Source organism: Euleptes europaea, chromosome 15 (genome assembly GCF_029931775.1).
Source record: "Euleptes europaea isolate rEulEur1 chromosome 15, rEulEur1.hap1, whole genome shotgun sequence".
NCBI classification, from domain to species: domain Eukaryota; kingdom Metazoa; phylum Chordata; class Lepidosauria; order Squamata; family Sphaerodactylidae; genus Euleptes; species Euleptes europaea.
Window position 1 is genome coordinate 23,444,780 of NC_079326.1, and position 16,943 is coordinate 23,461,722.

The 16,943-nt window shown below is 40.3% G+C and overlaps 1 protein-coding gene across 1 annotated transcript in view; it reads left to right on the top strand.

The window, feature by feature from the left end:
* Window positions 1-16,943, top strand: part of ARHGAP15 (Rho GTPase activating protein 15) — a 509,635-nt gene that overhangs the window by 47,783 nt on the left and 444,909 nt on the right. Inside the window, exons 3-4 of the mRNA XM_056861406.1 lie at window positions 2,365-2,423; window positions 10,386-10,473. Coding sequence (XP_056717384.1) covers window positions 2,365-2,423; window positions 10,386-10,473 — 147 coding nt within the window. The remainder of the gene's footprint in view (window positions 1-2,364; window positions 2,424-10,385; window positions 10,474-16,943) is intronic.

Consider the following 16,943-nt stretch of genomic DNA (forward strand, 5'->3'; position numbering starts at 1 on the left):
TGGAAAGGTTTTGGAAAAGCAGCAACTATTTGTGTAAGAAATCAAAACAAATAACTTGGATTTTTCTGGAAGGGGGCTTTAATTTGTGCAATACATAACACTATCTGTGGTCTGATCCATGTGTTATATTTTCTATCTCCTAGTTGTGTTGGAAGGGAGAGATGGCATAGGGGGCACATGGGATCATTCTTAAGATCCGCTCCTCTCTTAACAGAGCTGAAGAGACTGCAACCATTACTACAGCACAAAACTCCAGGGTTCCAATCTGGTTGTTGCCTGTTCTGGTTGGAATAAACTATTTAGGCTAGAAAAAGTGATCAAATTGGGATCTGGTTCAGAGACACAATCTGAAGCTTGGATGGTAAACAGAAGCCTCTTCCAACTCTGATTTTAGCCAGAGGGAAATAACTTCCTTGTACATAATTCTGGCAAGAACAGTGTGCATATGTAAGGTACAGAGTGAGAAGAGGAAAAGGCCAGATGTTTGCTATAACCTTGGTGCCATGGGATGGAGAAAGCTGAGTGATTTATGTGAGCATATCTTTGCAATTGCTAGACGGAGCAACAGCCTGATTCTGAGAAATAGTCATTTTGGCCATACGAGTTTTACCTTCTGTAATCAGCAGTGAAACATGGCCCCAGGGATTTCAACAGAATAAGTGAATCCATGCGTCCATTTTATGCAATGTTATGAGGGCTGCAGGTTTTTGAGCCATACTTGATGAATGATTATCAATGTAGTATATGTGGTTGCTTATCATATTCCAAAATCTTATCTATGAAAATATGGCTGTAAGACACATCGACATGTGTTTTTATGCTTCTATTTATGCTTCTATTTTGGTAAGCATGCAATATTGTACAATTTTTTATTGACTGATAATTGGATATTTTAATTTAAAGTCTATCTTTTGAATTTCATAACACCTTATTGCTATAAATGGTATAAAGTTGTATAGCAGTATTTAGTAAAGCCTCTGATTTTCTATGCCAGGCTACATGACTTGTAGACTCACTTGTGAAGCTGAACTTCACTTACCAGCCAAGCATTTTGCCTGCTGAATTGGTTGATAACCATTGTTTTTCCAACTGTGGACCGTCTGCCGAAAATCAAGTCTATTGAGTTTCTGGTGAATGACAGCCAGCACTATAAGTAGGGTTGCCAGCTCTGGGGTGGGAAATACCTGAAGATTTTTGGAGTGGAGCCTCAGGTGGGCAGGATTTGGGGAGGGACTACAATGCCGTAGAGTCCAATTGCCAAAGCAGCCATTTTCCCAAGGTGAACTGATCTCTATTGTTTGGAGATCTGTTGTAATAGCAGGAGATCTCCAGCTAGTACCTGGAGGTTGGCAGCCCTAACTATAAGTGACACATTGTGTAGGCCTCGATCCTAAGCTGAGCTGATCTAGTCCTTCGTACAACCAATGATCTAGTCCTTCGTACAACCATTATCTTTGCTTAGGCAATAGTCATTATTAGATGATATCATACACATGATCATACCAGGTAATCATGGAGCATTAAACAGCAGCATTCTTAGTGGCTATAAATAACAGAGTTGGAAGCACTTCTTGCTGGGAGATGTAAGCTGGAAAGAAATGAAACAACAAATAGAAGATTTGGCTCAGCCTAGTCTGTCTTACTGAGTGATGCAGCAGCTATTGTTCCTGTTTAAGATACACCAGGTATCCCCAATATGGTGCAGTGGAGATATTGGGTGGAGCCAGAGCTGACAACCCGGAGCTGACAACCCCATCCCACCCCCCACAGATATGCCATAAAAAACCAGTGGGTCATCTTACATTTGCATACAAGTTACAACAATATCCAGTAATGAATTTTGTGTGTGGATTCACATTTTAAGGGGGTTGTCTTACATTCAGGGTCATTTTCCTTTTGAGCAAGTATGGCATTTGTTGCTGGTTTATTACACAACTGCTTGCAATCAACTTTAAGTTAGTGAAGCTAGGCCTCTGTTTTCTTTGAATGAGCTCTTTGAATGCTCCCTTTTCTCAGCATTACATGACGCTTCAAGCACCTGTATAGGCTAACACAACCCTGCCCCAGCTGTATGTAATAGTAAGAGCATGTGAAAGGGTTTCCCTGTCCTCCTTGCCAGTCAGTCACTGCAAAACCCTTCATTATCATCTTTTTATGCAACATTTCTGATAATTAAATTATCAGACTTTGGACCAAGTCTGATAGTACTGCAAAACAACTGGCAGATATGACCTGTCTGAAGTTGTTTGCTGCTTTTAAATATATTTAAAAAATGGTATGGGTCTTTGGGTTGGCCAGTACCTGTGCTGATTTAAAAGAAAACCTGGGAGTATAAACCAAATAAATGTTTGTTCTTTATTGCAGATAATCAAAGAAGGATATCTTCAGAAAGCTAAAATTGCAGATGGAGGCAAGAAACTAAGGTAGCTGACTCTTTGACTTTATGGGAAATGGAAGGAGAAATGCCAAGTAGTTAATCTTCTGTTTAAGGATTAGGAGTATATGGCAAACCTAATCATATTTCTTTTGTCATATAAGGACGTTAGGACTTCATCATGGTAAGGATTTCTCAAAAGAATATTACTGATAACCCTGCTACTTTTTTTTTAAAGGAACTTCAGTAGAAACATTACCTGATTGGAAAATAATTTCTTATTTCTAATCCTAGATTTTATCCATCTTAAATAAGGAAATCAGTGAGTTTGAATGCTGTGAATCCTGGGTGTATGCAGTATATTTAAAGCAAAGGCCAAATAAAATCCTTTTTTAAAAAAGGTGAATTTGGAAATGTTTCAGGGGTGAGTGCCCCATATTGTGTTTTCTTAAGTGTTGTATGAGTGAGCTGCAGTTTTTAAGTCACTTCTTCCCTCAGCTTTATGCATGGTAAGCACATGGATCATTCTGCCCAGATCCTAATTTAAGAGGAAGGGAAATCATTGTTTTTTTCAAACTGAAGCTGGAAATGTCATTGTAATTAGTGATTTCTGAGTGTGGCAAGTGCATCTGGGGATTCAGGCAGATGGATGAACAGAATCTTGAGACGTCTCAAGATCCATCATTCTATTGGTTGATTCATATATCTGTGTTTCCTCTTAAGTAGTGCTAATTTGGAAATTCACAGTTGGGGTCTTCTCACAGGAGTGTCCCACCTCACTTTTCACTTCGGAGAGAACATCCAGCCTTCTCTCTCAAATTCTTTGAAGTGGGGCACATCTTAACAGTTTATTTCCCCCGTCATTGGTCTTTGATTGGCTTTTGACCTAAATTAGATCACAGGATTGATACCAGCACTACTTTTTGTTTAGGATTTCTTTGGGTGGTTGTTTTAAAAGACATAAAAAGATGGAGGGAGACCAGATCCAAAAATGAATGGAATCCTTACAGTACAGAGATGAAGATTATTTTTTTTAGTGAGCAGTTTCTTTTTTTGTAATATCTGAAATGCTTGGTGGCATCAGAAATCTCTGTGTGACAAACGGCGTCAAGTAACGGAGATGCACAAAGATCGTACTCCAATGTTTCATTCTATTTGATGAAGAAATAAGACAAGTATGATGAAATCATGCATTGTATAAAATATTATGGGTTTATTTAGTGAACTGTAACCCCCCAAATGTTTGCCAGTGGATAGACTGGAACACCTGAACTTTCCAGGGTTCAGGCTCAAGAAAAAGTTGGAGTTTGACAGTTGAAGGTTGGCCATTGAAGGGCATGTGAAGGACCATAAACTAAGAAGAAGTCAAAGATTATGGCTGACTAGATGTTGCTTCAGAAGCATATTGAATGAAGGCTTTAAACAGAGACATAACACCAATCTAGTTATAGCATAGATTATAATTGCATTTATAATTTATTTTCAGTGTATGTCCTTTGTGAGCCACTCTTGCCCATAAAGTAGGTTTTAATTAATTAATCCCTTACAGACTTGGGGATCTGTCACTATTCCTGTCAACTGCAGCTACCAGGCACAGAATAAAGATTGCAAGCTAGGAAACCCAGAGCATCCAGCTGGAGCTAGGAAGGCTGACCTGGCTGGGTGGCAGCGTAACAGCAGAACCCACATGTTTAGCTCAAAAAAGAATCTGTCAATGCAGGAACGACCACTGCAGGAAAAGAAGTCCCTCAACTGCCATTTCTTGTTCTTATTATTACAATGGAAAGAGTGAGGTGTTTTTATTGTTTGGACAAAGTTGGGATTGTCCCTTCAGACTTCCAATACCTGCTGCTTCGAGGGACATACAAGCAATGCAAACAAGAGTTGGTCTTATAGTGTGCTGCCACCAGGTGTCCATTTGCCAGAATGCAAATACAATGGTCACAGTATGATTGCCGCATAAATTCCTAGACTTCGGTTTACAAAATAGCCATGCATCTGATGCTACATTTTATGCAGCTAAGTAGTTCTGCTTTTTACAATTTATACTGAAAGTGTTGCTTACTGAAATTATAACTCTGATTAGTACAGTTCATGCTTCTCTTTGCATCACTTTGATGTAGCTTTCTTGGTTTTTATTTTCTCTTACTGAAAAACCCAGAATGGTTCGATTTCTTGAAATGTATTTAATCTGATTTTGATTCTTTCTCTCCATATTGATGATTCAATGTCCTTCACAAATTAGCCCATGTGGCCAGTGAAGAATTATCTGTTACTGAACTGATTTATCCTCAAGGTACAGAAATCCTGATAGTATTAGTATTTTAAAATAGGCTTGTATTTATATTTTAAAATACTCTATGACCTTCTGCATGGAATAATATATTGAAAACTTTCCTTCTTGCAATTAATGTTTTCTTCAAACATTTATAAACACACACAAAAAAAAAAAACCCCAAAAGACTGCACATCTGCTTTTTCAGACAACCAGAAGAAATAAAGATAGTCTGCTGTTAAAATCTTGTATACAGATTGAAATGTGAATGTAGGGGACGGAATGCATCCATTTGGCAGTCACTGAAAGCTGTGTGGTTTACGTAACTATATCAAATCATTAAATGTCAGGCGTTTTGTTTGGTTAGTCAGTAAGCTCAGAAGCACTTTTGCCAGTATCGACTAGTAAATGCTTCAGTTACCCTTTGCTGTAGCAGCCAAGGGTAAAATAAAATAAGGGTGCTCTTCCTTGGTTCTTTTGGAAGATCACATTACATCATTTAGGGAAACAGGCAGGATGCTGGCACTTTTGGAAATCTGGCCAGTGGTTGACTTCGAAATCTGAACATTTGAAGGTAGCTTGCATAATCCTGTCTACTTTGGGGCATTTTTAGAAGACTGTTCATAAGTGAAGGCAAAATCGCATCATTCAATATTGCTCTGTCACCTCTAGTAACATTTAGTCTTCCTCTTGGCATCTGCTCATTTTTCCCTTCACACTTAGGAACACACATATGAAGCAGCCTTATACTGATTCAGACCATTGGCCCATCAATAGGTTGCCAACCTCCAGGTGGTATCAGGAGATCTCCTGCTATTACCGCTGATCTCCAGCTGATAAAGATCAGGTCGCCTGGAGAAAATGGCCACTTTGGCAATTGGACTCTATGGCATTGAAGTCCATCCCCTCTCCAAACTCCGCCCTCTTCAGGCTCTGCCCCCAAAACCTCCTGTCGGTGGCAAATAGGGACCTGGCAACCCTACCCATCAACGTCAGAATTGTCTTCTCTGTCTTGCAGTGGGTTTCCAGGATCTCAGGTAGAGGTCTTTCACAACACCTACTGCCAGTTCCTTTTAACTGGGGATGCAATGGATTGAAGCTGCATGCAAAGCAGAGGCTCTATCACTGAGCCACAGCCCGCCCTTGAGCCTTTGAGGTTGATTCAGTTCTCCCCCTATTTATTTTTTGTACCTATGATCCTGCTCTGCATTGCCTCAGGTGGTAGCATATTAAAATAGAGCTTGCTTGTGGTACCTTGATTTTGCTACCCATCCTGGGTTCAGTGGCTAGATCACAGGGTGGTCTGAGCTTTCATAAGTTTCTAAATTGGAGCACAGGAGATCGTATTATCAAGGGCTGTGATTCTACAGTAGTAATAAATCGGGCCTTATGCGTGCCTAACTTTTTCCCCTGGATTTTATTTCTGTCTTCTGATATAATTGGCTTAAATGGTGGATAGGAAATAAAATGTCTGGATTTATAGTATGTGTCTTTTACTCCCAACGTTATTATATAATAGTTTTGTATTTCTGATTATCCTATGGGACCAGTGCTTTTCAACTTGTGCATAAATGATTGTATTTAGGGGTGAGTAGTGGAGTGGCCAGGTTTGCAGATGACACCAATTTATTTAGGGTGGTTGAGACAAAAATGAATAGCTTAGAGTTCCAAAAGGATCTCTTTAAATTGGGAGAGTGGGCATTAGAATGGCAAATGAGATTCAATAGGAACAAGTGTAAAGTGATACATATTCGGGCAAATAATCCCACCTTCACATATACACTGATGGGATCTGAGCTGGCAGCATCAGACCAAGAAGAGGGACTTTGGGGTGATATTGGATGGTTGACCCAGTGTGGAGCTACTGTGAAAAAAACAAATTCTATTCTGGCCATAATTAGAACAGCAAGAGAGAATAAACTTGCTGCTATCATGCTGCACTTATACTGCCCTTATGCCCATACTGCTATCACACTGCCCAAATCTATGGTGTGACCAAACTTGGAATATTGTGTACAGTTCTGGTCACTGCATCTGAAAAAGGATATGGTAGAGCTTGAAATGGTGCCTAAAAGAACAATCAAAATGATCGGGGGCTAGAGCAGCTGCACTGTGAGGATACGTTAAAACGCGTAGGCCAGTGTGTGTGAACAGAATGCTGGACTAGATGGGCCTTTGGTCTGATCCAGTATGGTTCTTCTAATGTTCTTACATTAATATTTGCAAGATTACCTTTATATTCCCCAGTGATGGTTGTTCTCTGCCAAGGAAGGCCTACTTTTTTCCTTTTATCCCTTAGAAGCTCCTTGATCAATTGATCTTGAGCAGCATATATCTAATGTTGGAGGGATATAAGGACTGAAACAAATCTTGCCACTGAGAATGTAGCCTTGGGGTCCCTATCACTTAGTAAAAAAGGCATTATGTCAGTCACAGAGGCATTGGATTTGTATATTAAAAGGGGGGAAATATAGTGCGATCGAAGTTCCTCGTAAAAGCGGCATTCCAAAAGGGCATGGGCTAATGTGTCAATAGAGCCAGAAGAGCAAGGGCAGATCCTGTCTGAGTATGGTATATTCAGAATTCTGCCCTGCATTACCATAGAAGGGTTAGCATTCAATCTAGCCAAGCAAAAAGCTCTACAGAGACGAGGAGTTGTTAGATAATATGTATAGGCAGGCAGACCACGAGGGGGTATTCCGAAGAACTGGGATGAACAGACACGACGAGCACGAAAAGTAGTGCTGTTATAATCAAGCTAAGGAAGGCCTACTATTGGTTTTGATCCGCAGGCAAGTTTGAACTACAGCGGTTTGGCCTAGGGCTTTTTCTGTGATAATGCCAGTATAGTGGAATGGCCTTCCGGTGACAAGCCCTTCCTTTGATGGCTTTCTGATGCTACTGCCAGGCTGAATTATTTAAAAGGGCTTTAAAATATAATTGTGTCAATTAGTTTGGTCTCATCATCCGTATTTTTTTTTTTTTTTAGTTCGTTCTTAATTCTGGTTAATCTATTTTTAAATTTGTTTTCTTTGGCATGGATCCAGGTGTACACTTCCATGGGCAGAAGGATTTTGGCCCACAGAGCAGGACTTTCTTGCCTCCCCCTTCCCAGTGCAGCCTCAGATGTTCCCCAAAATGCAGTCCCCCTTTTGGGACTTATCTGTGTGTAGTCTGGCCTACCACACATGAGCCATCCAGTTTATTATTAGATAAAGTAGTACTATTTGAGAACAGAAAGCCAACCAATAAAGCATCCAATCTGAATTCCACGTATTTGTAATTTGATGGATAAAGGTCTATGCAAGTTTTGTCACATGTTGCATGGATTTGTTTGGGGAGACAGTGTTATACAAACAGCCCACCCACCATTTAAACATGAAGCAATGGGGCTGCACAAGAATAGCCTTGATGTGTATGGCTTATGGGCTGTTAAACCTGAATAAAGACCCTAGAGTGTATCTTTTTTTATTGTAAGATCTATAGTCATATTAGGGGAACTTTGATTACCCCCATAATTTCCCACCATCCCAGTAAAAATAGACTTTCCTCTCACTAATGCTAGCAGATAAGAATCAAGAGATCACTTTTAAGGTCACCAAATTTGGATGGATAGCCTATAAGATTAGGAAAACTTGGGTAAGCCATATATAGGTTTTTTAGCAATAACTTTTAACCTACAAGATTAGAAAACGTGGGTATGCCATATATAGCCTTTTTAGCTATAAATTTTATAAGATATTGTATAATTATGTGATTCTACCATTTTAAATGTTTTTTCCCATGAGTTAATTGATATTCTGGAAGTGTGAATTATGTATTGATTCTGTTTTTTATTGGTCTTGGACTGTATTAAGTAAATTTGATTTGACATTGGTCATTTATGCATGGGTACTTTCACTCACATTCTCCCCTGGTCTGACTCGGTTGTTCCTGGGAGTTATGCATGAGTTTTCCATCCATTAGAGATGACCTTGTGCCCAGCCCTGGCAAATCCCAGGTCTTCCTGTTCCTGTAATAACCCAATTCTTTGATCTCTCCTGAGATCAGCCCTGGTGAAATCTCCATGCATAAGCTAAAGCGCACGACAGGGGAGTTGGGGGTGAAATTTCTGTCACAGAAAGCACTACAGCCAATTACAAAGCAGCGTTTCAAGGGGCGGGGACTCAAATGCTTCCTGATTTCTTGTTCTTTCTGAGCAGACTCATCCAAGAAAGGATTTTAAAAAGGCGCTTAGGTTTTTCCCCCACCCCTGTTCCTTTTAGAGAGCTCCATTTTTTTTTTTTTTTGAAAAGGTTTGTAAACCAGCACTTGGGATTCCACTGGGGGAAGCCGGAAAAAGGACGTTTCTCTCACAGAAAGCACTACAGTCAATTACAAAGCAGAGTTTCAAGGGGTGGGGACTCAAATGCTTCCTGATTTGAGCTTGGTGACTGCTGGTGCATAGATTCACAACAGAAAAGTATGGGTTGAGCGGCCCTTGAGCCCCAGGAAAAGCTCCCATGCATAAAACGACCAGAGACAAGAGTATTGTTCCACATAAGTTACTGAATATTTGAATCAGACCATACCTTCAGAAAAAAGGGTTTAGGAATAAAATGAAACTCAGGGTTACTTCATGCATTATGCAGAGGTGAATTTTAGTTTGCTATTGAGTGAAGTCTTAAGACGGAGATGCAGCTAGTCAAGGCTTCCTTTTCTGCTGTACAGCTCTGGTACATAGATTTGCCATGTTCACATGTATTTGGGTGTACATTTAAAACATCTTATACCTATCTCTATAAAAATGTAGTCTAATGTGTTTTAGCTTCTGCAGTTCTGATAGCTATTCTCCCTCTTCTTTTCTTTATTTTAAGTAGATATAAAATGTTTCTATTTCTTCCTTCCTTTTCATTCTTCTACATCTCAATCTGCGATGATTCCTGGGAAATCTAGTCATTGTGATCAGATTATAGACATTTCCTAGGAACAGAGTTGCAGAAACCTACATTTCCTTGCTTCAACAAGCTGACGCACTTTGGGCCCCTTATGATGGAAAAATGGGGATATAAATGTGTAAATAATAAAACTAATAAATCAAATCAGTTAGACTAAAACATGCAGTTTCTCTTGTATTACCATTAGCTGAGATGAACTTAAAGTTGTTCTGAATGTGGATAATTTTGTTACCTGAATTTCTAACACTTCCGGTTTTGAAAGTCACTTATCCTCCTTTGAAAAAATCAGTGGTCTGTAGATCATGATAGTATCTCATTCACCAGCTTGGATTTCCACCATTCTCCTTTGTTTAGAAGTCCATGTTCTTACTGGCTTCTCCTCCTTCTACTACTCATGTTTATGTACATCTTTTCTAGAATGTTGGAGAAATATGTGCATGTGGAGGTGTGCATGCATGCAGTCAAGTCAAAGCTGATTTATGGTGACCCTGTAGGGTTTTCAAGGCAAGAGATGTTCAGAGGTGGTTTTCCATGGCCTGCCTCCTCAACAGCTGAGAGAGTTCTGAGAGAACTGTGACTGGCCCAAGGTCACCCAGCAGGCTTCATGTGGAGGAGTGGGGAATCGGAGATTAGAATCCACCACTCTTAACCACTGCACCACGCTGGCTCATGCACGTGTACTTGTACAAATTGTAAATAATTTAGAACCATGGCCTACCACAAAATCTTTCACAAAAGGGAAAAAAAAGAGTGTTTGTTTAATTGATCAATTCATTTTTATGTTGTTCTTTCTTCAAAGGAAAAACTGGACAGTTTCTTGGATTGTTCTCACTGGTCGAAAGATAGAATTTTACAAAGATTCCAAACAGCCAGCTGTGGCCAATCTGGTAAGCAGTTATCTTTCTTACGTCTCATCTTTTTAGAAACATTATTGAATAAAAAGTTTGGCATCATCAAAAAAAAAATCACAGAGCTGCTAAGCTTGAGACATCTGAGAGCAGATGTAAGAAAATGACTCAATAAACTTTTAATCAGATGAGAGAGGAGGGAAAATAGAACTCAGCATATCTTTTATTAAGAGGTGCTTTTTGAGAATAATTACAAAGTGAGACGGATGGTGAGTGGCTCTCCCATAATGTGGAGGTAACACTTTAAATTAAGGGGCCAGCTATAAATGCTTGATTCTTATTTATGAAATGATCTCTAAATGCAACTACTTCCTCAAATAATGTATTAAAAAGTATGTTATAAAATGCATTAGTAATAAATGCTTAACGGATGATGCGATGAGAATCTGTTACAAAGGATATTATAAGACGTAAATTGTATTAAACCCTGTGGTTGCATCTTTAATACATGAATTTAAGTTGCCATCCCGTTTGCTATAAAGTGGCTTGCATATCATAAATAATAATAAAGTAGTTATAAATGGCACCTTAATATAGGGTGTTGCCAAAGAGCAAAACACTGGAAGTTAGCAAAGTGATTTTTATCTCTGTCTAAATGTGACACTTTCTATAATGTTCCTGAATGTTCCTGATGACTCGCTCTAATGTGGTTAATGCCGTTTCTGTATTTCAAAGCCGAATTCACCGTACCTTTTTCAAAAACAAAAAAATGTGCCCCAAGGAGAGATCATTGATTGTGGTCTTCAGAGATGTGACAGTTACGTTGCACAAGTCACCGTGGCATGTTTCCCGTCAGTGCTAGCTGCGACAGAGTTTGAGCCTCTTCTCTGGACTCCAAAAAACCCTAGAGAAATCCATAAAATTATGACACTGTGGGCTGAACAGGGACAGGTTTGACAGAGCCCTATTGTGATGGCTTCCCAAGGCTTGATCAAACCTGCCATACCTTATCGGTTTGATGGGGGACCAAAAAGGTGCTCTGTTTGACAGGAGTCACAAACAATAAATACATTCAGAGATGTCAGGTGATGAGCATCCTTTTCATTTTGTTCTGTTACCGGCATTTGTACCATTGGTATCGTGAGCCAGAGGGCACTTTGCCTTTTTTCCTTTAATGGTATGTTGGATGAAAAAAATAAAAGAAAAAGGAAACCACAAGACACATCTTTTGCTGATTATATGAATCAGGTTAGGTGCTGCAATAGTGAAATGGAGCATTGTTTGAATTTTCAAAAAGGAAACCATTACAAATATGTATTTATTAGAAATGGTGTGGAACCTGTTGCAGTACCATCTCCTTAGCTCAAACCCTATGTGAGATCCATAGTATATTCCTCATTGAAAATTGCCACTGATCATGATGTACCACCTCTTCCGATACTGTTCATCCCTCCAGTAAAGATCCTCCTTCCAACCTCTTCTCCCTGTGCTCCTATTTGCAGTGGTGAGATATGGTGAGGTGACCCAGAGACAGGGCTTTTCATTGGTGGCACCTGGCCTGCGGGATACCCCCTCCCCCTCGAGGCTCACCTGGTACCTATTCTGCTTTCTTTTAGGTGCCAGGCCAAAACATTACTTTCTGCCCAGGTATTGATCTTTTGAGGTTGATCTTTTCAAATTGCTTGTATGGTCTGCTCTAACCTAAGAACGGTCTTTTTTTGTTTAATGGCTTGTGCTTATGCTCTGGCGTGTTTTCAAAGGCTATGCAATTTTATTCTTTAACGTTTTACTGTTTTCTTTAGCTGTGTGCCACTTTGAGCATATCCCTGGAGAGAAGGCAAATATTTTTCCTAAATAAATAAATCAATGCAAGCCAGTGTGGTGTGTTAAGAGCGGTGGACTCTAATCTGGAGAACTGGGTTTGATTCCCCCCTCTACATGAAGCCTGCTGGGTGACCTTGGGTCAGTCACAGTTCTTTCAGAACTCTCTCAGCCTCCCCTGTGGGGAGGGGAAAGGAAGGTGACTTACAAACTTGGGGGTTCTTGCAAGGAGGGTCCCTCCAAGCTACCCTGAAAATTTGGGACCTCCAGCTCAAAAGATTCCCCCCCCCCGAGCCGCGGAAAGCCACGAATGTGTTTAAATGGCTTTAAATGGCTGAATTTTTCAGGAATCCTGAATTTAAACCCGAATTCCTACCTATACCAATATAGGGGAATTTAGAATTCGGGGTTTCCCAGAAAACAAAAAAAGGCCATTTAACCCCGAATCCGAATTAAAACAAAAAAAAATTTCAGCAGCCCTAATTGTAAGCCACTTTGAGACTCTTTTCGGTAGAGAAAAGCTGGGTATAAAAACCAACTGTTCTTCTTCTATTTCAAAATGTTCATGATTCCTGATTGCCAATCTTGGTCTCCAAGATTTCTAGACTCTTTTGCTTGTGCAGCAGGCCTACACAGCTTGTGACCACAACAATGAACACTGCCTACCTGATAGTGTGGTTTTTACTGTCTTGACATCCTGTTTTTGCAGCAAAAGTCTGAGTTGCATTGGCAACTCTTCTGTTCCAATTTTGTCTGCAAATGTGGTTTTTTAAAGGGACCACAGTGTTCCCAAAACTTTCTTTTCCTTATTTACTCCCTGTTGCTACCTACTTGTTCCTTAGTCAATAGCTACTTTGGTGCCATTCCCCATCCCCCCCCCATACACACACTGGGTCATCTTTTAGGGAAGAGTGATGTCAGCCGTTGGGACTTATGTGTTGAGTATAATGACATCCCAACACTGTACAGTTCAGGGATTCTCAGTGTGCTGCCTATGGGCAGCATGGTGCCTGCTGACACATTTTCTGGTGCCTACCAAGTGTTTTTAGAAAGTGGGCAGGGCTTCTCATTGGCCGTTGATGATCTGATTGGTTGTGCAGATTTTTTAAAAAGTTGCTTTGGTAGGAGGTCTCACCACAATGCAAGGATCTTCACTGCCTGACTGAAAGTAAGCTAGGTATAGTTAAGACAATTTAAGACAATATGTTCATTTGAAAAGGTGTCCTGTTAAACAGAGCTTTTGCCTGAAATGTTGAAGCGTCACTCTCAGAGTTATGCATGACCTCACTTCCTGACATCTTGTGGTTGGCGCTGCTTCCCAAAGCAGCCATTTTGTAGTTGGCTCCGCCTCCTGAGGCAGCCATTTTGAGGTTGCATCCACCACCCTGTGTCAGAATTTCAAAGTTGCCTGCAGGCTCAAAAAAGTTGAGGACTCATGGTATAGTAATATTTGGCTATATCCTATTTGGCTCTGTCCTATATCCCATGGTTTGGAGAGAGTGGACAGGGAGACACTTTTCTCCCATAATACTAGAACGCAGGGTCATCTGCTGAAGCTGGAGGGTGAGAGATTCAAAACAGATAAAAGGAAGTATTTTTTCACACAGCACATAGTTAAATTGTGGAACTCCCTGCCCCAAAATGTGGTGATGGCTGCCAACTTGGAAGGCTTTAAGAGGGGAGTGGACATGTTCATGGACGAAAGGAGTATTCATGGCTACTAGTTAAAATGGATACAAGTCATGATGCATACCTGTTCTCTCCAGGAAAAGAGGAGCATGTCTATTATCTTAGGTGCTGTGGAACGCAGGCAGGACAATGCTGCTGCAGTCTTCTTGTTTGGGGGCTTCCTAGAGGCACCTGGTTGGCCACTGTGTGAACAGACTGCTGGACTTGATGGGCCTTGGTCTGATCCAGCAGGGCTTTTCTTACGTTCTTATGTTCTCATCAAAAAGCCAAGTTGGAGTGACTGCAGTCCTTTCTGAGTCAGCATTGTGCTATATAACTTTCAGTATAAATAAATAAAATGAAAAATTATACAGAGTTTAAAGTACCAGAGAGGAAGCTTCTGCATAGGCAGAGGGGTTTCAGAGACATTTCCCTCCAAACAGCAGTCTCCTGTGGTGCAGTATAAAAGGCTTGTGGAAACTGGGGGCTTCAGAGAGTTGCTTCTGATACAATGCAGGAACTCAGGGAAGTTCCAGTAAATGCCCAAAAGTGGTTAGGTATGGATGCAGGTCTTTTTGTTCCAGGCCATTTTAAGAGACAGAAGCATAGTATATAGATGGTTTCTGCAGACTGTGAATTTTCATTCGCCATCCAGACTTTGCCACAAAGCATTGGAGCCATCACATTATATTTGATGGTTGAATTCTCCCACTACCAAAGTATTCTGCCAATAATAACACAGAAGTGTTTCTCTGTGAGCCGCAGGATCAGAAAAAAAAAGTTCTTTAGCAAAAGCATTCTGTGGAGGCAGTCTGATTTGTTTCTGATGCAGCTAATGCAATGTTTTCAACAAACCATTCACCCTGCTATTTTCCGAGAGCAGCAAAGGAAGAAAATGTACACATGTGATTTCATTAAAAATGTTTGTTTACTGAATTTTCTTTCGAGTATTGTTTACTTTGCAGAATGGAAGAATTCAACCATTAATTGAATAATGTAATGAAGTCAGTGTTCGTTGATTGTGGTATGAATTTAATAACATAGCAATCTTATTTTTAGTAAGGAAATGATGTGATTTACTAAAATGATGGATATACTTTTAAACCAAAAAGTTATTAATGCACTAATTCTTGATGATTAAGTATTATGCATAAAGCAATCTTTTTTTTAATGGAGGCAAAAATATGAAACAAAAAAACCTAACACAGTTCAGTACACAGTTAAATTCCAACAATACACAGGAAAGAAATAAAAGGTTATTCTAATAATCCTTCTTTTACTGCTATGGGAGGAATAGATATTTAGCATAACTATAATAATATTCTTATTTACAAAGTGCAAATGGCTGTAGCAACTCCTTGTCCTTGTGTTTCTTATTTCCAGATTAAAAATTTTTAGTGTTGCAAACACAGACTTGTTTACAGAATCAAGATTCATGCCTCTATGCACTTTAGTGTGGAATTAAGTCTTATTGCATTTCCTGGGACTTACTTCTAAGTAAACAGTCATAGAATTGGGCTGTGTGAGATGTATATCTAGTTTTTACCCTGAGAAAACAACTGTTATTCCTGATTGACATCTAAGACCATGCTAGACATGACTCTGTTTAGATTTGTAACCTCTCCTGTAACCTTTCCAGACCTTAGCACCGGTGAAGACAGAAAAGCCATTTTGTGTTAGCTTTAGCTTAGCATCACTTATTCTTAGGGTTGCCAACATTCTAGAAAAGAGTTGTGGAGGGCTAAAAGAGTCCATGGATAACAAGATGCACCTGCAGCCTGTTACCAGGCAGATAAGACCCGTTCAAGGACGAGCCAACATACCAGCCTAACTGGGAGCTCGTTTCATCTGTGGGAAGTTGGGAGGGGAGAATGATCTCACTCTTCACTCCTAGGGACCTGGTCCGGCCTGAACCATCTAGAAACTTCTCTGTAGCACCATCCCTGATTGGAAGTCATGGGTCATCTGACTAGGGTCCATATTGACATAGGTTTAGCCATACTCATTCTATGTTAAGCTTCTTTATCACCTGAACTGCTTTGCACCTCTGCTTGAACTACTTTCTGTACCTTATCCTTATCTCATCTAATTTTTCACTCCTTCCTTCATATTTGCCTTGCTGTACCCCCTCCCTTCTTTATCTCTATTCCTATCAATCCTTGGAGGGAAATAAAATGGCAGCTCAGGAAGGAGCTGAAGCAGACGGCTTTAGCTCAGCTGAAGATCATGTTTCAGGACTCCTTGTTGGCAAGCAAGGACAGCCTTAAGAGCCTTCTGGTGGCCGCAGATGTGAACACACAGAGAAGGCAAGCAAAGGGGAGCAGGTTGCAGCAAGAGGAAGAAAACCTCTCCCTCAGTGAAAAAGGTGCAAAAAATGCTGATCAGGGGGAGGAATCTAAAGCCAAATGTAGACCTAAGTGCACAAAGGAATTTCCCCCTAGGATTCACTCATCCATTAAAACTGTTCCTTTCTCTGAATATTTTGAGAGCCTGATAAAAGCAGAATGAGAGAAGCCATTAGCAAACTGGCGATTCCCTGTTACCACAAAGACACTATGTACCCTGGCACCCAACACCATGGACATCCTACAACTACAATTAGTGGATGCTCCAATTGCTGCTCTACAGTTTTCAGACCTCATGTCTGAAGATGGCATGGGCTTCATTAGATAGAAGAGTGGAATTTCTACTAAAGAAGGTGCACGAAGTATCTGCCTTAAACATTCAAGCCTCTGCCACAGCAGCCCTTATATCTAGGGCTTCCACAGTATGGGTGAGAAAATGAATCCAGCTCATTCCCAAAGAGAACAAAAGAGCCATGGAGGAAGCAAATTGTGTGCTTAAGGCAATAACCTTAGCTGATGCCACGGTGGACTCTATGACATCACTAGAAGGGCCCTTTGGCTAAGGGCATGGCAGGCAGATTACCACTCAAAATCGATTCTAATGGCATAATCCTTTCAGGGTGGTAGATTGGGGACAAACTTGAAAGAATCTTGGTGGAAACTAAAGAAAAGAAA